General features: G+C 47.2%; 1 protein-coding gene across 1 annotated transcript; it reads left to right on the top strand.

Annotated features, from left to right (window-relative positions):
- Positions 1 to 6,906: 6,906 nt before the first annotated feature.
- Positions 6,907 to 20,384, top strand: XBP1 (X-box binding protein 1). Its single transcript, XM_085633487.1, has 5 exons — positions 6,907 to 7,190; positions 12,904 to 13,000; positions 13,421 to 13,552; positions 16,390 to 16,553; positions 18,097 to 20,384. Exons 1-5 carry the CDS (start codon positions 7,030 to 7,032, stop codon positions 18,314 to 18,316), a joined length of 774 nt encoding a protein of 257 aa, XP_085489613.1. The 5' UTR covers positions 6,907 to 7,029; the 3' UTR covers positions 18,317 to 20,384.
- Positions 20,385 to 20,651: the final 267 nt, after the last annotated feature.

A 20,651-nucleotide genomic window follows, 5' to 3' on the forward strand; every position in this document is an offset into this window, starting at 1 on the left:
GGTCCAGGGGTGTAAGGGACCCACTGCACCTCAAGTGTGTCTGTTTTTTTACTTTGGAAACTGAAAGGGAAAATAATTATCCTAGTTGAGGATCTGATTAATGGCACCCTTGCTATGCCACTGCTTACTATATAAGCAGAAAATACTCTTAATTGATCTTTCTCCTGTTTGAAACGTCCTCCTCAAGAGTACAATGTAATGCAAAACTTTAACACCACCACTTCCACCCTCCCCCCATTTCATTTTTATGTCTGGCTTTTGTTGTCTTGCCAGCCTCAAATTACAATAAAATAATTTTTTAAAAACATATAGACATACAGGTTTTTGGTCAGCCCTCTTCATTCATTGGTCTGTTCTAATATCATTCCCTTTTTGCCTCTGCCATCACAGTCTATAGCAAGGGGCAGCCTACCTTTGTCATGTACTCTCTTCGTTGTGAGTGATGAAGAATACGTACTCTACCTTCAGATGGCAGAAGCATTACTTTTTATTATGTTTACATTTGAATGTCTATTGCCCATGTTTGTAAAAAAAAAATCACAGACTTGCCAATGCCTGCCCTATTGGCTTTGCCATTTCACTTTGGGTTTTTCTGTTGTTTTTTCATAGATCTCCCTCTTAGTTGTTTCTAAACGTCGTCATGTATGTGGACTGGTAATTGGCTCCCAGAGGACTGACCGACACTTCCTTGGACCTTTATACGTGTTGCAGGTCAAAAGACAGACACTCCAAGAAGGGCTTTTGTCCAGTTTGAGGGAAGTCACAGAAACATCTGTCTCTGAATGATGAAGCCTGAACACTAACTGTAGGGCAGCCCGCGCCTATATAAAAACACCTTTACATACACTCCCAAGCCTCTATGCTGTGTGTAGAAAGACAACAAATATGTACCTATAGGTTCAAAGCTCCTTTCCCCATCGTTCCAATGCTTTGTGGAGATATGATAAGCGTATGTATGTATGTATATTGTATTTCTATAGCATAAACCTAGCAGCATGGCAGCAGAGCGCGGTACATGGTCAAAGACAAGAGTAAAGCCAAGGAGCACTAGGGGAGGAAGCTGGGTTGTGGACGGTTAATGGATTGTGAAGTGATGTTCTTTATAGAGTCCTTGTGTGAGATGGACCTTCCAATGTACGGAGTGTCAGTGCTTGGAGTGTATCTAAGCTTCTTCAGTACACAATGGATTTGTTGCACATATCGAACGTGTTTGGTGTTTCTATGTTTCACGACAATGTGACATGTTGGCGTCCTGAGACACAGCATTCGTAGATCCAAAACCTTTTATCTTTCCAATAATGCATGAACATGAAGGAAACAGAACATTCACGAAGGCAACACATGCAGTCACGCCTGCACACGTGCGGTGCACAGTTTGTCAGTTGGTGTTGGGGATGCAGGTGTCAGTGACGTGGACACATATCTGCCCGTGGTAAGGGCAGTGCTTGACCTCTAGGAAAGCCACAATTGTTACATGTGCCTGTGCTTGATCTCACTTGCATTTAGTGTACCTGTATACTATGTTGTAAAATGCTGGGGTCATGGCGCACTATACAAGGACTGGAAATACATAAACCAGAATGTCTCGTTGTTTGTCGGCACCCCATGCTCTGATGACAATTCTCCCTCAAGGTGAGAGAGTTCACATGTCCCTGTAAGCTGCGACGAGGTTAGACATCCCCACAGGGTGAAAACCGGGCATGTGCCATCTGAGAGCGCTTGCACTTTCAGTGGCAGGTGAAACAAACACGACGCCGCCCCAGACGGGAGGCCCTTCGATTCAAGTTTAACCCTACCCCCCCTCTTGCACTGCCCCCTCCCGCTGCCTCGCGGGGTCCAGCCGCATTCCAGCTGTTTCCTTCACACACGCCCTGCCCCTGGCTACCTAACACACCCCTGCTTCTTTCACGCCCGCCCCGCTCTGATTAAACAAGTCTTGTGTGTTTATCACGCCGGATAACAGAGGCTATATTTAAGGAAAGGCACGGGGGCTCTCGGGGCGAGGCCTGTCTTCGGGCATCCCTGGGGGCGCGGCGTGCAGCTGTCAGAGTGGGGGTGCGCCCTGTCTGCACAGACCGGTCAGTCTCGTCTGCAGCACAATGAGATTCCTCAGGACCACAAGTCCAGGCACATAGATCAGGAGGCAAAACCTGCTTAGCAGAGACGCCAGGGTGCCTCACGTCAGGGGAGGCGCTCAGAGGGGTTCTCCTTGCATTCTGCTGTTTGTAGTTTATGTTTTGATACTGTGAGCAAGTGTGTGGGGGTGGTGACGTTAAGAAGATGCAACAAAGTACATGCAGAAGTGAGTGTTAAGGCAGTACTGAACAGGAAAGAGGCGAGATGTGAGATATGAGATATGCAAAGAGAGGATATCATTTCACAAAGATGCAGAGATAATAATGGCGCCAGTGTATAATGTAGACTGCAGAGGAAAGTGATGCGAAGGGAACAGGAGAGCGTGAGACTCCGAAGGCCACTACTCCTGCCACAGATCATAGTAATGTTTAATTTACTTATATGTTCAGAATTGAAACTTTTCCAATTCTAATTAATTACAAGAAAATCATTGTTGTTACTTATTTATCTTGAGCCGCTAACAAGCATTGGCAAAGCCAACAGTTCTGGCTTGTTTCAGGCGTAATTCAGTTGTTGTGTTATAAATCTGGATGCTATGACAGAAAGTTCACAGATAGGCAGCAAAATGCTGCTCCAGTGGTACACTATGGGATACACAGGATTTTAGATTACAATCTTAAGCCATTCCCTTTATTACAAAGGCCAAGCCACTTGGAAGGATTCCTAGTTACACGTGCTGGGCTACACCCCTTTTAGAGACGCCCCACTTTTTTCATCCTACATAAAGACCTGGGGTTTTGGAAACTGTCATGAGGTAGAATTAAGACTAATATTCATAGTATTAAGCTTGCACCCCAAACATTTGGCAGCAGCAGGCTCCTGTGAAAAACTCTGGGGCTTACACTTATTTTGCTTTCATTTGGACTAAAGCTAATGATATAACAACAAATATAAGGACTTGATAAGCTACTCATAGCTGATATGGGGCATTTTGAGAGTTCTTAAAACGGCATAAAGTGCGGGCTCCTATTTGGTAGGATGAAAAGGTGGATGCCTCTAAAAGAGGTGAGCCATAAGAGCCATAAAAATTATGCCTTTCCAAGAGTGATGTGTGTGAATGAAAACTGAGAAACGCCATTGGAGGAAAACAAATCATGGAAAACCAATTTTAAGGAAAGACAATTTTAAGGAAATACAAAAAAAATCGAAAAATAAAGAAAGCATTTTAATTAATGCAAGATAGTTGTAAGGAAAAATTGAAAAACTTGGGGGGAGTTTAGGACTACTCTGTGTTTTTTTAGGTTCAGTGATAGTTAATGTTTAGGGTGACTGGTATCTTCTGAAATGCCCTGGGGGAACATTCCACTAGGCAGGGTGCTCATTTAAAAAGGTGCTTTTTAGGGTTACGGGCGTTGAGGGTAATCACTATTACTGAGCGAGGAGTGTCTATGCCACTGATACATTTCTCATACCTAACAGGAAGGTGGGGCAGGCGGTATACCAAAGCAAGCACAATCAAGTCAACATGTAGCATAACAAGTGCAATGGATCGCCAAGAACCCACTCTGGTTTCCTGTTTGGAAAGTCAAGAGTTGACAACACAGGGCGGTCTGCCAAAGAAACTGGATATCCTGGACTGTGCGTGTCACTAACCCAACTTTGGAAGAAACTGCAACAAAGTGAAACAAAGCAAGCATTTGTATTTATTTCTGCAAATCCCAAGAAGTGAATGAAGAGTAGTTGTAGTGTCACTGTCCACTGTACCCTAAGCTTCATCAGCAGGGCACCATTAATGCAAAGCACTGAAATAGAAATGGCTTGTTTTTATGCAGCACGTTTGCCATTTCTAAGTGCTTTAAATAACAGATTTTACCATTATCGAACATGTGATACTGAGGGCCAGAATTAGGCCAAAAAGCAGACCTGGCAAACAAGTTCAAACCAGCTCCCCTCCCTTCCTCCTCTCTCAGCTCTCTACACGGTCGCACTGAGACATAAAATAGGTCCGGGCGCCAAAATAAAAGTGGCCCCATTAGCGAACCACAAATCTAAAAAAGTGGCCCACATTTGCAAATCAGGACAGTTTTTGAACTTGTAAAGTCATGCTGTATGGGTATTTTGCAACGAATGGGACACAGCATGCATGTGAGTTTGATGCAGGCAATCTTTATGGTAACATCAGGAAACTCAACATTAAAAAACACCCCGGCCTGGCCATAAAACAAGCCACAAAATTGCTTAAAAAACAGCCCATAGATTGATCTGTTGGACCAACCCATTGGACATCGCCTGATGGCTCTATAAGCCAGTCCAGCTCTGGCTTTCTCTATCCGTCCTCACTTTATTTCCCCTCTCTCTCTCTACTGAAGACCCCTGTACCTCCTGTAAATCCCAGAGGAAGCTCCTGGAGAGGTTGAAGCACTAGCTTCCTACCTTAAAAATCTGCCTCCAATGGCTTCAGCAAGCCGGGCAAATGGTAGTCCAGTTCTGATGGCACTCAGTTTCCCCTTTTAAGAATGCTGGATGACTAACTATGCCTTGCCGGGGTTTGTACTTGGCATTTCAACTCATTGAGCCATTCTACCAACATACACCACTCATCTATGTTTCTGGTTTAGTAGATTTGTGATGTCTAACTCCAGTATGTAGTCTACCACTGGAATGAGAGGCATAGAAATATGAGCACTGATGTTGCAGTCTAGGAAGAAGCGCTCTTTCTAATTGTATATATATGCCCTCAAACATTCACTAGACACCAACACAATGTCTGCACTTCATTCGTGAAGCCTTTTGACATCAATGTAACTTATTTATTTAGAATATATTTACATTGTTTTATAAAGCACAAACCAGACTTAAAATGTGCCTCAACGCTTTAGATGAGTTTTACTGGAAATATTTATTTAAAATGTTTCATACAATACAGAGAGATAACAAAAACAACAGAGGAGGAGAGGAAGGATGGAAGGTAGGATGGATGGATGGATGGATGGATGGATGGATGGATGGATGGATGGATGGATGGAAGGAAGGAAGGAAGGATGGATCAGTGCTTAATGTGAGCCATTGGTTGAAAGTGGAGCCCAACGACACTTGTTCTTGAGGACTGGAACTTATTTCAGACTTTGATCCAGGTCAAGAAAGACAAAAACATAAAAAGGAGGAACGTAAAAGGAAGAGAAAATGCAAAAAAGACATGTCAAAGGTAGAAAGCAGGGTGAAAAGGAGCCTGCAAAAGTAAGCTAAAGTGGCCGAGTGTGTCTAGTGTTAGGTTACTGAGGAATTAAATTGACTCAAAACTACACAGCCTTAGTATTCGCACTCCGGCCATCAATAACGCCGGACACAGACTTCTGAGTTATACTTTGGGCCCTCACACTTACTCTTTTATGAATTAAGCATAGGGGTGAAATAATCAGTGGATGAAAAGATAACTGCTAGAAGGTTGGATGGATGGAAGGATAACTTAAGTGTGAAAGGGTGAATGCATGGAAGATGGGAGGGATGGACAAAATAATGAACGGGTGGGTTGAGGGATAGATGGCTAGATGGCTAGAAGAAGGAGACAATGAATTGGAGGATTTATGAATTAAAAGCTGAAAGGACAGATGTGTGGGTGGATGGATGGCTAGAAGGATGAATGGGTGAAGGGATGTCTTTTCGACCGGGTCAGACTGGGTCAGAACATTGGCCAGGTCACCAAATTAAAAAAAGCTCACGTTATGTTGAGGATTTTACAGTGGCTATGGCTATGGAGTTAACACGTTGGAGTGATGCAACAAGTGGTAATGGAAAGGAAGTAGGAGATAAACTGAACAGGCCGAATCAGATCGCTAAAAAAGTGTCACACGTTTGCAAATCAGGGTAGTTTTAAACTTGTACGGGCAAGCTGTATAGCGGTTTTGCAAGGTATGAGAGACTGCTTGCATTTGTGCTTGTTGAAGGCAATTTTTGTGGTTAAATCAGAGACATCTACAGTACATCCGGCCCACCAGACCATATAACAGGCCAGCAAATAGCCCAAAAATATTCCACACACTAATCGGTCATGCTTCGTGCACTGCTATAGTGCCCTATAGGCCCGCCAGACCCTGCTTCTAAGGATAGTACAGATCAGTGGGTTTCTCACGTTAGAGGTATGTTTCAAAGTCAGTGGCCTATCATTTTCTGGCTACTCTCTTGCATTTCTATAAGGTGACAGCATTGAACTATACAAGAGTGTACCGATGATGTCAGGGGCCCTAGTGCAACAGGCATAACGGCCCTCCATCCATCCTATGGTTGGGTACTGTACTGTAAAACAGCTATATTTAGGGTGCAGAGGCCCCTCGCAGCACAGGAGGCAGGAGCCACTGCACCGGTCCCCAACTGATAACCACGCCCTCTGGAAACATAGTGCACAAAAACATGCGTAACCATACTGAATTTGAATCAAAACATGCTTAAATGTTCTAAAACATTTCAGCCCTTTGCTCAAATCCCCGGCCCTTCTAAAATTCTGAATGTGGACAGTTCTCATGGTTTACTTGACATCGTGTCTCAACCCGCGTGCTCAAGACTCCGGCTTCGATTGCCCCATACAGCCCCTCCTCTCCCCCAGGCAAACAGGATCTAGGCTTTGCAGGGGAGGATCTTGGCAAAGGGCCGCCTGCCACCTGTAAACCTTCACAGCCTCCCCCCCCCCCCCCCTCCCGAGCGCAAGGCGCAGGAACTGTCAGTGATGACATCTGAGCATTCTCTTTCACTATCTCGCAGTCCAATCAGAGGCCAGAAGCCATGACGTCGGACCTGCCTGGCCTATAGGGATCGAACACGATCCTAGATATGGCTAAGACGCAGGAATTGCTGATCATTGACTAAGAATTAGAGCCGGGGAACGTTAAGCTCCCGGGTCCGAGCGTTCCGGACAATCGAACGTTCAAGGAGGGATACGTAGTATCTGGCCAGCCCAGGATGCTGCTCATCTCCGGGAATCCCGGCGCAGGCAGCCGGCCCATATCCGTCATGGTCCCGGCGGTTCACAGCCCCCCCTCCAGCCCGGAGTCCGGCGATCTCCCCCCGCGCAAGAGACAGCGGCTCACCCACCTTAGCCCGGAGGAGAAGGCGCTCAGGAGGTGAGGCATGCAGGCAGTAGTAAGGCAGACAAGCTACCCCCCCCCCCCCCCATACCCAGCAATCGTGGGATTCCTGGACGAGGACTTGGTCTACCCTGACAATCATGGGATTGCCTAACGTCCCAGGGTCTCGAGGGCTCTGATCACAAGACATTTCTGACCACCTGGAGGTCTGGGAATCCGTTGTACGCTTATCGACTTTTGATTGACCCCCGACCCTCCTCCCCCCCCCCACCCCACCCCCTGTCCTCCAAGGCAACGCCCATGTTTCAGGGTCTTTACTCAATAAACTGGTGCCAGGCTCGAGGCAATAGCAGTCGGCATTACACGACCCCAGGCTCCCAGCCGTGGCCAGGAACCTGGTAACATCTGGCAGATGAGCTGCAGACTAACTATATTCGGGCTCTTGGGATGGGGGTTTAAAAGTGCCAAAGTCAACCGGTTTCAAGCGAGCTAGATAACACTTCTTAGAAATACCCTTCAGTGGACATATATGGGGTTTCCCTGATATTTGCTATTTTGGTAACATGCTCTGAGCCCCAGGGTTGACCACAGTCAAGCCGCATTGAGCCGCCTGGGTTTACAGGAGACAGTTTGACCTTTGTTCAAATGCCGTACCCCAAACAAGCCTAATGTCTTTATAAAAGTTGATATTTACACACGAGCTGTAGAAGAAGGTTTCATTGCAATCTATGTATTTTGTTCTTGGTTGATTAAACGGCAGGGGTTCTTTTGGGGGAGGTTTTTCTAATTTCAGATGTGATATTAAAGCGAGATGTTTAATAATGCTGCGTGGGGTGCAGCTGAGTTTTCTTCAGTAGGCTTCGTTTGGGGGCGGGGGTCTTAAATGACAATGATGCTGCTCTAGAGATTACATCCACCCAAGCCCTGTGATGAAACTATTCCATTAATTCGTGGTATGCAAATAACGATACGCAGATGTCCGTGCCCCACGGCACCAGCTACTTACTAGGATGTATAGCCCCTCTGTGGAAACAGTTTCGAAGACTGCCTGTCCCCTGCCGAGACCCCGAGAGCCTGTTCCTGCCCCTCCGCCCCTCTTCCTGGCTGACTCAGCCCGATCAGCTTGTGTGGGCGGCCCCCTCCCTCCGGGGAGACTCGGTCCGCCCCTGCTCTGCTTGCCACGGTGGCAGATCAGCTGAACTAACATGGCCGGGTTGACGCAAGTTCCTGCATTTAAAACGATACTCTCGGGGAGGGGGCGCGAGGCCAGTTTAGATAAACGATACCAGCCACGCACTCTTTCCGATTCCTGAATAAGCATCGACCATTTCGTCCTCAAGTTAAAAACAAAAGGTGCTAATTAATACTCGATAGTTCCGCAGACTGGGCGTGGGCATTAGTAAGGGCACGGAGCCAAATTCTCAAAGCGGTCTGGAGGGACAAGCCCCGGAATGAAGGGTTGGAGCAGGGTGCGGGACAGGTCCCGAGGCGTAGGGCAGGGTCTGGACCAGAGGAGAGGTTTGTAGTGGGTTGTAGGGCAAGAGGGAGTGGCCCTGAAGCTTAGTGTGTGCGGAGGTTGACGCAAAAGGGATGTCTGGAGCACAGTTTGGGAGAGGGTCTGAAGCTTATTGACAGAATGAATGAATGTTGCACCTATAGGGCGCACTATCACTGGTGATTGAGTGCCCTACGCTATGCTGGGGATCAATAGTGTCATATGGGGATCCGGTCTACACTACCACTAAGAACTAACAACGACCCTCCTAAACCCACCCAATTGATTCCCTGTTGTGTCACAGCTTATTTTTCTTGGAAGTTGCTCCAAAACATACCTTTTAACCCCAAAAGCTGGGTCACATCCATATGAATCGGTCACCGAGAAAGGGGGCATTTTTTCCTAGTTTCATGTAAAATATGCTGGTATCAGCCTGTAGCTGGCAGCGTCCTTTGATTTAGGCCCTGAGGGAAGTTTGGCTGGGGTCGAATTCTGGAGAAGCTCGTAGAATCTAGTGCTTCGGACATCAAGGAGGCGCGTAGGATGTCGCAGCTGAGATATAAATGAAGCCTGTAAAGCGTTGCTGTTCAGATCTTTTAGTGTGGGGGCGATTCTGACATAAAGGAAGCTGTTAGGACCTGGTCGTTCAGACACCGAAGACGCTTGCAGTGATGCTCAGTTTGGATTAAGAGGAAGCTTGTAGGCCTGGTGGTACTTCAGGCACAGAAGAATGCTTGTAGTGTCAGGGTGGAGGTTTGAAGATCATATCTTGGAGGCACAGAGGAAGCTTACACCATGACTTCTTGCAGACAGGATATGGCTAGATTCAAGAACTGATAAAGTTCTTAGTATGGCTTAGTAAAACACAGGGCCAGCTAATGTTGTTCATTTCTTGCACCAGTGAAGCTCATATTTTTCCTTGGTTAGGACAGCTGTACCATCTGTTCACTGTAACCCCTTGGTGCCATTGTGATAAAGCGCTACAATCTGGCATGGCTTGATTGTATTCTACTCTTTTTTCTTTTCACCTTCCTTGCCTGGCAGTAATGAGTCCAGTACCTGGTATTTCTGTGCCATTCGTGATTTATGGTTTGCGCAGGAAGTACTGATATTAAAGCGCCTCGTGTTCATCCCGGTTATCCTCAATGCACACAGTTCCCAGTGTCTGACTCAGTCTTGACAGTAACTGAAGCCATCCCGCCCCCGCTGCTGGCAGAGCTCCCAGTTGCCAAAGACCTGTTGGCTGTGGTGATTATGTGCACATGATGCAATGTGCAACAATACCGCAGTGCTCTGAGAGTGCCAACAGCCCACATGTTTTCAGTGCCACCCATGCCTGTCAGCAGATGCATATTTCTTGTGCAAGCCATGCCTCTACAGCATGTGCCTTGCAAAACACTCTATATTCCCTAGTGCCCTCAAGAGACTGCTTGCCTTTCAACTGGCTGTCTTACTTGACACCCTCAAAAGATCAGGGCCTCTCAAGCAGTGCAAGGCACCCCCTAACAAACCACATGGTTGCAGCAGAATACGTTTTCTGTGCCTTACAACAGGCCAAGCGGCATTCACTCCACCCTACATCAGACTTTGTGCCTTGTACGCCCACCCCAACAGAAACATATTTCTTTGGGGGAACCCACGACTTTTGAGACGTGAGGGAAAGAGGGCAGGCAGTGCAGACACATTTCAGTGAGGAGTAGGCCAGACAGGCAGCGCCGACAAGTCTTCAGCCTTATAAATGAAGGAAATCAGAAGTAGGCCTTAGGTGGTTGCCGGACCATCAGCGCAGACAAGTCTTTGTTGGTAACTGGGTCTTGGACACCCCTCCATTGGAGACGGGATGCATGGCCAAGTGTTCAGTGAGCATGAGGGCAATGAGGGCATTAGTGACGGGCAGCAGGGCAAGTCTTCGGTGGTATCAGAAAGGCATCCCAGTCAGGGCTTCCGGGGTAACTGGGTCAGGAATTTTAGAAAAGCCTTTAATGTTGACTTTGTCAGGCATCCTACACACTCCTCTGGGGTCAGCCAACATGGACACAAGCCACAAGCGGTGACTGGAACAGGCAGTGCAGCTAAGCCTTTGGTGGAGTGGGTCTATGCGAATCATACGTCCTTAGCTGATGTAGACACACACATAGGGACTCCCTTAGACGTTTGCAGTGGAAAGCCACGGCAGCAAGTTTAATGAGGACATGGAGTGCGGCAAGTGCTCGGTGGCAGAAGATTCGCACATTAGAAAGCAGCAGCATGGACACGCGGTGACGAATGTCCCGTTGATGGCAATGGGGACAGGCGCGGTAGACCTGGCGTCAGCAGTGACGGTGTCAGCCATTCTTAGAAAAAATAATAGTGAACGTTGGCAAATCTGTGCTGAAAGCATGGGTTTGCTGTGGGGCAAAGGTTTCGACAACAAATGAGATGGACAGTATGGTCAGCGGCATCTTTTTACCACACGGTGTACTCTTAGTTCTTCCTCGGCCTGCCCTTTCCGGTTTACACTGCGGTACTTTAAGGCCTCCTGAAGAAGCCTCTGCAGCGGTCGCAACAGGTGACCTGTGTGTAGCGCTTTCAGTGCACACTGCCCTGTGCAGAGCACACAAAGCTCTATACAAAATAATCTGTCAGGACACAGTACATTTCACACCAGGAAAGGCTGCACACAAACAAACTTCATATTTGTGCAGCTAGAAGTGCTCAAGGTAGTTGTAGGGTGGACTGCTATGGCATTACGCCACTCGCGCTCTGTTCACAATTATCTCTGTCCCTCCTGCCATGTGAAGAGCCTCTTCATCAAGAACGCCTGTGTCCCGCCACTGAGGGCAGCATGGTAAGTAGTGCCATTTTAAGCACGTGGTTTAGGCGTCCAGGGCAGTGCCATCTTCCTCATTTCAGAAGCAACAAGAGCCCTCTCCTGCAAACAGGAGCAACGTTTTCAGCTCCAAGCACATAATCCGCCCACGTTTGAAATTAACAATATTTTAGTAAATAAAAAGCTTGCCCTGTGCTTTGTTTACGTGGGTAAACTTGACTCTTTTCGATTGAGGTGGGAACTCTGTCAGAGGGGTCACAACAGTAATTGTGAGGGCAAAACGAATCTTAGTCTGCCTTTCTCCCCAAGTCTCTCTTCGTATATCTCTCTCATAGTGTGCTCACTCGTGCAATGGTGATGGGGTCAATCACCCTTACAGACTGTGTGGTCCTCTCTTCGCCCACAAAGACAACAGACTCAACTTCTTGGGTTACGAGATAGCAAATTTACTTCACATGAAACTAAGCGGTAAAACAACCACTGCAACCAATAAAATTACACAATAGAAAATATAGCAAAATACACAGCAAACCTGAACACAAAACTGCACATATACTTTTTACATCTCCTTTTTGGGGCAGCATGGCACAGAAAGACCAGGTGAGATTAACTTGCACATGAAACATTCTGACAGCTCCAGAGACTGCATAGCATCCTGTCCTTGCTAGGGCATCTTGTGACTCTTGGTCACGCCCCACATAATCTCTGGGATACCCGAGGTTGGGCTCGAAGTTTAGAGCCACCAGCAGGTCAGCCACCCTTCCAACCAGCCTCACCCCTGAAAGGCTTCTCTCGAAGGAGGCAGGCAACCTAGTGCCCTCAAGAATCGGTGCGGTATTTGGCTAAAATGGGCTCCAATGGGGCCATATTGGGTGTCAAAATTCAGTCAGCGACATCCATGACGCAGTATGTCAGGGACAAAGAGGAGGCCACCAGGTGCCAGCCCACTTCTAAAGGGTCTTACTTTGCCCGTTCCCCTCAGTCACATTACCCATGACCACTTTCAGTCATAACCCACTTCCTCGGGCCCCCACCCCTCCACAGTGGAGCGACTAATGACGCCCTCCTGCAAATTGTGATGGGCTATTACCCATTCTCTATCTGGCCCTCTTTTTCTGTCCTCCCCATATCTCAAAAATTGTTTTCTGTATAACATAAGGGAACATGTGTAGCTGATGTGCATTTAGTGTAAACTGTAATGTCAACACGTCTCTCGTTAAATAATTTGTATATGTTAGATAAACAAATGGAATGGTCAAAACACAAATGGCGAACTTGGGTAATGTTGGGGAGTCCAATATCTTGCTTCTGAGAGGCTCGGTTTTTTAATATATCCCACCCATCCCCGGTTTGTAACCCTTGGCCCTCTTCCCCATGCCTGTGTAGATGTTTCTGCAGTGTGCCAACGTCTTCCGGTGTTAATGGTGCTCCCTTTGCCTCCACAGGAAATTAAAGAACCGGGTGGCCGCACAGACAGCAAGAGACCGGAAGAAGGCTCGAATGGGGGAGCTGGAACTGCAGGTCGTGGAGCTGGAGTTGGAGGTAAATGCCGCATTCATATAAGGAGGTCACCAGGAGTTCCACTTTCCAGAGTCATTGTGTTTGTGTGGGGGGAGGGGGGTTGCGCATGCAGGTTCACTCAGAACAGTGAACAACCCGGTTAGTGGGCCACACCTGCTTGCACATGAAGGGGTGCACATGGTCAATGGGTACACTGCGGATATGGGGGCAGTTTAGAGCTGCCTTCATCTGGGATGTGGTGGGTGACGTTTGAGTGCACACCAGCAGCCCTGTACCCCCTACAGTCCCGTCCATGGTCAGCATGTATGAGGCGCTCAGTTCACTCAGTACAGGGCGAGGCCTGTAGGCAGTATGTACAGGTCTATAACTCTGCTGCATGTTCATCTTAGGGATGGTCACATAAATATGCGGGCTATTCTGATGGGTCTCTCTCTTGTCTAGAATCAGAAACTCATGCTTCAGAACAATCACTTAAGAGAAAAAACACAACGCCTCTCAGTGGAGAACCAGGAACTCCGACAGAGGCTGGGCTTGGATGCCCTGAAGGTGGAAGAAGACAGTGAAGAAACCAAGGTGAGAGGGTCCTTCGGGCTGGCAGGGGGGCAGATCACCGCCAGATTAGCTGGGGCTGTATACTAGGACTCTCTCCGCAGGGAAAAAATGATTCCACACTGAGAAAAAAAAATGTGCATTTTTTTTATGTTCGTCCACCCTTCCCACTGCAGGATTTTATGCTTTGTAAATTCGGCACGGAGGGAACAGGCAGTCTTTAGGCAGTCACATAATATGTGCTATTACACCTGGGGATTTGCTCCTGGCTTGACTTTTGAGACGTACTATTCTACCCTCTCTGTGAATTGCAAAGGAATTCTAAGGCAGTGCAGTCGGATTCCACATGCACTCTTACACGTAGTTTTTGGTACATCTGGCCGGTATTCCTCATTAGCGATTAGGGGCTTCCTGGTGAGACCTCCCCTATTCTAGAAACGCATTACCATGTGCGAGTAAGCCAATGGCTGCCAGGAAGGCTGTGCTGCAGTCGGTCATTTGTTAGTCTTACTATCTATGTGATTTACTCTTCCTCGCCGTTGCTGGTGATCTCCCCATCAGTGCTTAATTTGTAAAAGAATAAGTGTTAGGGTCACTTTTTTTCTAAGCCTGCTGATGCTGCTGCCAAATGTCGGGATTGCCTAATACCAGGATGTGCCTTGTTTTCACCTCACGCTGCTTGTGTCCACAAACATACTCTTCCTGCCCCTTTATCCAAGTTCTTTATCTCATCCCTGCGGTCGCCATTTCTCACTTTTCTGTGTTTCTCTTCCCGTTTTGCTGCCTTTTTCTCGTGTTCTGGGCTAATGTCTGATGATTAAAAACAAGTCCTGGTCCCCAAAAAAAGAGTGCCGGTGAGCCCCACTTACAACCACTGGCTCAAATTAAGCACCGCGCACTCTCCTTCTGCCCCCAGTGGCGTCGTGAGCCATACGCCTTTGCAGCTTAAGTGGCAGTTCCCACAGACCTGATAAGCTGGGTCCCACCAAAATGTTTATTGTTTTATTGGTCTCTTTCTGGAGGTATACAGACAAAACCTCAAGCGCTTTAAGGAAATACCAGGGCAGTGCTGAGGGGTCCGGGGTAAGGGCTGCTAAGTGAACCAGGAGATGAATGGAATGATGGAAATATTGAATAAGGGAGTGTAGCAGCAACTAGAGTGAGATCAAGAGACAAGGGAGAGAAAGAAAGAAAGATAGAAATTGAAAAGAAGAAAGTATAGAAGGAAAGTTGAAGGGAAAGGTGAAAAGAAACATGGAAGAAAGGAAGGGGGAAAAATGGAGGTTGAAAAGAACAAATGAAGGGAGTGTTCATGGATGAAGAAAGAATGGAGGGATGAATGAAAGGATGGATATGGGTGGATGAATGAAAGGATGGATATGGGTGGATGATTGTGCTGATATGCGAATAGAATGGCCAGTGGATGGATGGAATGGGGAAAGGATAGATGTAATAATGAAAGATATAATATAGTGACTGGGTGGGTGAAGGCATGAATGTGTGTACAGATGGATGGAATGGTGAAATGATTCGAATATGGTTGAATAGAGTGAAGGTTTGGAGGATGAATGGGTAGATAGATGGAAAAAGGGAGCACAAAACTATTTTAAGAAGGATCGGACTTACTTAAAAAAAAAAAATGTTAAACTTGTTTCACCCACTTGGTGTCATTAGAGGTTTGGAGGGAATTATCCGGCAACTCTGTTGCCCGTCCTCTTCCAGTGTGCTCACAAGGGCTCCAATGGAACTTGCCCATGCTGCTGCTGATTAGAGAGGTCCTTACTGCTGCAGGGACCTTTCCCTTGCCTTGAGTTCCCTAAATTAAACAGATAGGAGATTAAAGTGGAGGTTAATTTTTAAACAGTAGCATTGATAACGTGAAAACAGAGGCTTTGGCGGGGGCCCAGGAGTCCTTGAAGTGTGGGCGCCCTCTCACAGAAGGCAAGGAATGCTTCAAGTGCCATAGGCAATGTACAGAAAATAACGTCTGTTTTGCTGGTCGAAGGGAGGGGTTTGTTTCTCTGCAAATGGGCAGGGATCATCTTGCTGAAAAATGTAGGTTACTTAGTGCCAGGTGTGTTCCGTGCTTGACGCCAGTGACTTCAGAGCACATATAGCTCTCGGAGAGACCACTGAGGTGCAGTACTAAGGGATCCTCAGATTTGCATCTCTGATCCATCCCCACAATGTTTCCTAACCCCAGGTTACTGGTGCATGTCAGTGTGGCATTCTCCCATCAGCCCATCGTGTAAACGTGTGATTTACAGTTTTCATTGCCCAATCCATGGGTCTATCCACGATTCATCTACCACCTGATTTGGATATTTCCTGCTTTGGGGAAATGAGGAGGGGGTTCTGTTCGAGGTTTTTGTAACTATTAGCCTAATGTGAAGTGGTCTTCGTCTCTGATTTCAAGCCTGACTCAAAGTCCTGCATGCAGCGGGGTCTGGGACAATGTTCCCTCTTTGGTTTGAACGCATGTGACCCATAGCTACGTGTGCAGTGAGGTCTAACACGTTACCTTTTTGCTTTAAAAGGGTGTGTGGCACTTGCCTTGTGTGCAGTGAGGTGTTACCGCCAGGTTCTTTCTTTGAGAGCCCAGGTTCTTTCTTTGAGATCCCATGTGTTGAACACGCTTCCCCGCAGTGGGGTCTAGGAGGACAGGCTCATATCTTCGAGGGTCTGACCATCCAGCCTGTACACTAGGACCTACATGCCTGTCTTCCTAGCTTTGGGAGGCTGTGACCATTGGCTGTGTACTCATTGGGGTCCAACCCTCATTCTCCCTCTGACTTTGAGTGTGCGCAGATCTGCAAGGCCTGCAGTGAGACCTAAACAGTCCTATCTCTCTTTCTGTGCAGGTCCTGATCCAGTCCCGCGTGGAAGACTTGGGTATGGTGACCGGGTCCGCTGAGTCCGCAGCACTCAGACTATGTGCTCCTCTGCAGCAGGTGCAGGCCCAGACGTCATCACGCCTGATCATCTCCACGTTGATGATGACAGCGCTGACGATTCCGACGCTGAGGTGAGAAGCGAGTCCCCTACACCCCTTCACTGCCAGCAACACAAACCGTCGTGCTCCCTGGCCGACCAGAGGGGAAGCGCCGAGCACAGTAGCACTTCGTCATAACCCAAACCCACCCCCCACACACGCACACGACACATCACAGCACTTTACCAAGTATGTGAGGCGAATTGAAGAACAGGGTAACGTCAGCAGGCCTTACGAGCAAGGAATACTGAACTAACATTTTATCTTATAAAATAATCGAGGAAATTGAAAAAAGATCATGAAGAGGGATCAAGCTATAAATAAAATGACTCACCCTGGTTATTAGGATGGTCGAGTATTGTTAGCTATAGAAATGTCATGAAAAACGTCCTTTAGAAGTAGGGAAAATGTGCATAGAAAACTAACGGACAGGTTTAGAAGTGCTTCCTTCTGTTAATAGAGCTAATAATCCATAGATGATCGGTTTTTCGGTATAATATCTTCTGCCCTGGGGGGGGGGGGGCTCTCCGCCATCACAGCTCAGGCTCCTCCCACAGCCCTTGAGCCCTCGTTCAGAAGTGTGCTGCTCCTCTCTCTGGAACTAAGGCTGTGCCCTCTGCCCCCCCCCCCTCGCCCGCCACCCCCAAATCCTACTATTAAACTCAGTGTTGAAAGCATGTGCTCCCCCAGCTAAACTTCACCTCCCTGGGCAATGCTGACCCTAACCCGTCCACCCAGCTCCACCCACCCCCCTCCCCCAAGCTCAAACCACCCACCCACCCTCTTCACCCCAGCTCAACCCTTTGTAGCTCCATGACCATGGAAAACTGACTGCAACCTTGGACATTGCGTTGTTGACTTGTTGCAGATATAGCCAAAGCCTACCTGTAGACCTGATAACACTGCTAGGACTGTATTTGTCTTGTGTGGGGTTGCGGCGGGGATGAGGGTCAACATCTGTAAAGAATTCTGTTCTTGAACAGTCACTTTCCACCCACAAGAAAGATTAGATTAGAAGTAAATGGAAAATAGGGTGTTGTTTACATTTGCCTCTAAAGGGATCTAACCTTGTGCCTTTCAGTAGAGCTTGGAACAACCTCCCCAAGCCCTTCACGAGTCTCTCCCTGCCTTAGCGCCACCTTCTGAAAGTCAGAAGAGGTGCATATGTTCCAGCTGCTGGCCAGAGAGGGGCACCTAAAAAAATACTTTGTTATATTACACAGTTGGTATTTATTTTCTCTTCCTGTTGATCAGCACAGGATAATTGCATGGAGTTTGGCAAGCTGACGGAACGTTTATCTCGGTGCACCTCGTACCTTGGCTCCTCCACATCGTGTACCTGTCTGATAAAATATATTCTTGCAGAAGGCACTCGGTGCCATTGTTGTGCTTATGTCCTGTGCCCGCACTCATGCCCATGAGAGACTAGGAATGTGCTAACACTGTTAACCAGTCACACTCATGTAGTTAAGGCGTCCTGGGATTTCTGTGCAGTGTTGGCCCCAAGTGACAATCAATAGACTGTACTTGAAGTGAATTGAAAAATTAATAATTTGCCTCTTTCCTCCCTCTGCAGTCTGATATATTACTTGGCATTCTGGACAGCTTGGATCGGCTGGACCCAGAGACGTTCCTCTACGACAAGGACCTGCAGTCTCGGTGTCTGGAGGAAGAAGCCGGCAGCGATGAGCATACCTTACCGGCCTCCCCATCTTCTGCTCTGGGGTCCCCATCAGCAAAGCTGGACGCCATTAATGAACTCATCCGCTTTGACCATGTCTACACGAAGCCGCTAAGTTCAGAGTCTGATGCGCCTGAGCTCAGTAACGAAGCCTGCGTAGTTGTTAAAATGGAGGAACCCACTCAGAGCCCCACGGGGGAGGAACTGGCCAGCCCCCTCGCCTGCGTGAAGCAGGAGACCCTGGAAGATCACTTTATCCAGCACTTGTGCATGGAGAGCCTCCTCTCGGTCCCGGAGCCCACCCTGCAGAAGCCTCTCAGCCTGTTGGACACTGCCAGCGACTCCGGGTACGAGGGCTCCCCGTCCCCTTTCAGTGACCTCTCATCCCCACTGGACGCAGACCCCTCTTGGGAGTACACTTTTGCCAATGAACTCTTCCCCCAGTTGATCAGTGTCTGACTGGTACAATGCCGTCCCCCCTTTTCTGGAGAGAGACTCACATTTCAGACTGAGACAGAAATGGAGTGAAGAACACTTTGCCCCATTATTTTCTTAAATTAAGCCAAAATGTACATAGAAATGCCATTGTTGACTTTCTATAACTAGTCGTTATAGAGTCTGATACTTATTTAAATACCTGAAAACACAACATAAGTATTTCTCATTGACATGTGACCACAAAACTATTCAGGCTGCTCCTCTTGCTACAGAAGTGTATGACCCCTTTTTCTTGACGCAAAAGGGGTCACAGGGCATAATCCAGTTCAATGGAAAGGTGAATAGACAAGCTATCAGCAGCAGGTGTGTTCTAGCTGATATGGGGCATAAGGAGAGATTTTTGGGCAAGGGCAGTCGATGGAAAGCATAAATCTACCGTGTGCATGATCAATGCTTTAACCACTGTGAAAACCACAGTTACCCTTATATCTGAAAGATTGTTACTTTTGGGCAAGGTCAGCTTACCAACTGAGTGTGGAGACAGAATACCTCTTATTTTAATCCTCCCCAAGCTTTCCTAGCTGAAACGTGCCGCTGCAGCTCTTCAGTATTCGCTCTGTCTAAGGGGTCTAGCAGCAGCTCAGTGGAGGTACGTGCCCGGGTAGGTGATAACTGGGCCCTAACACCAGACATTACCCCGGGAGATCAAACGAGGCTAGTAACATTTGTATTAAGTTATGACCAGGGTCCTTGAGAGTTATTTTGGGTCATCGGCTCCACGTTTATTCACCAGCCCGACATTCTTTCCGTTTCAAATGCCAAAAAAGTGCTACAATCAGGCCCAGCACAAGTGAAATCTTAGCATACCGCCTCAGCAGCAGCAAATTGTGTGTTTAACATAGAGAAAATCATCACCTACCCGTACATCACATCTTTGCGACTAGGGCATATGTTAAGAAGGGTGCACATGCCAGTCCACTGAGGTAGATCCTTGTTAGGATGGTACGGTGACATACATTTGCAGAGAGGGTGATGCTGTTGATGTCTTTTAATGCTGATCACCATTACCCTGTTGAAGACATCGGTGGCATGAGACTTTACAACGTTGATTACAAAGCGACAAGTGAGACCACTGAAGCCTTCCATATATACCGCAGGTCGTTGTGTAAGTGCATGACACACCCGTTTTACACTCATCCTTCAAGACATGCTGGGATTACTAGTTCTGCTTCTTTGCATTTAAGGAAGAGCATCATTCATGGTACCCCACAACAGTGGAAATGTAGTAGTCACCATACACTATGGTCCACCATTTGACTTGCAACTTGGGCTGCCACATTCCATTTGATATGCAGTGGTTGGCTGGTATGGAATGAAAACCTGCGTCCCCCTCTTCTCATTGAGACAGACGGGCTCATTTCTTCTCTGGCTTTACTTTACACCCCATATGGGTTGCCAGTTTGCTGTTAGTATCTGGATGCAATGTGTTGTCAACAGTCACTGCCCCTTGTCAGCCTGTACACTTTGACTGCTCTGTCTATGCTGGAATAAGACCTTGTGCTTCACAGAGCCTTACAGTTTATCTGAGAACATAAATCTATTTTGTAAAAAACAAATTTACTGTGTAAATGTGTCAACATTTATTAATATTATTGTATTTCCCTTATTCAGGATGCTTTAGGCTATGAGTTGCTTCCTCTATTTTAATATTTAATACTACCTGTGCAATTAAAAAGTGCAATGCAGCCCGTGTGTGCTTTGGCTTAATTTTATTTGTGAGGGATTACATGCACAGAGCGGTGTGTATTCTCCTTCTTTGGAGTATCTGTTAGTAGAGCATAAAGGGGGTTTTGTGACACTGAAGGTATGTGTTCACCCTTAAAAGGGAAATATAAGGACAACAAGGAATTGCCACATGTTAGGAGACCAGCAGGACTAAACGCAGATGAGGAACAACAGGTTCACATCGTAAATCGTAATGTACACACATTACATCAAAACCTATGATTAGA

Source organism: Triturus cristatus, chromosome 11, assembly GCF_964204655.1.
Source record: "Triturus cristatus chromosome 11, aTriCri1.1, whole genome shotgun sequence".
NCBI lineage: Eukaryota > Metazoa > Chordata > Amphibia > Caudata > Salamandridae > Triturus > Triturus cristatus.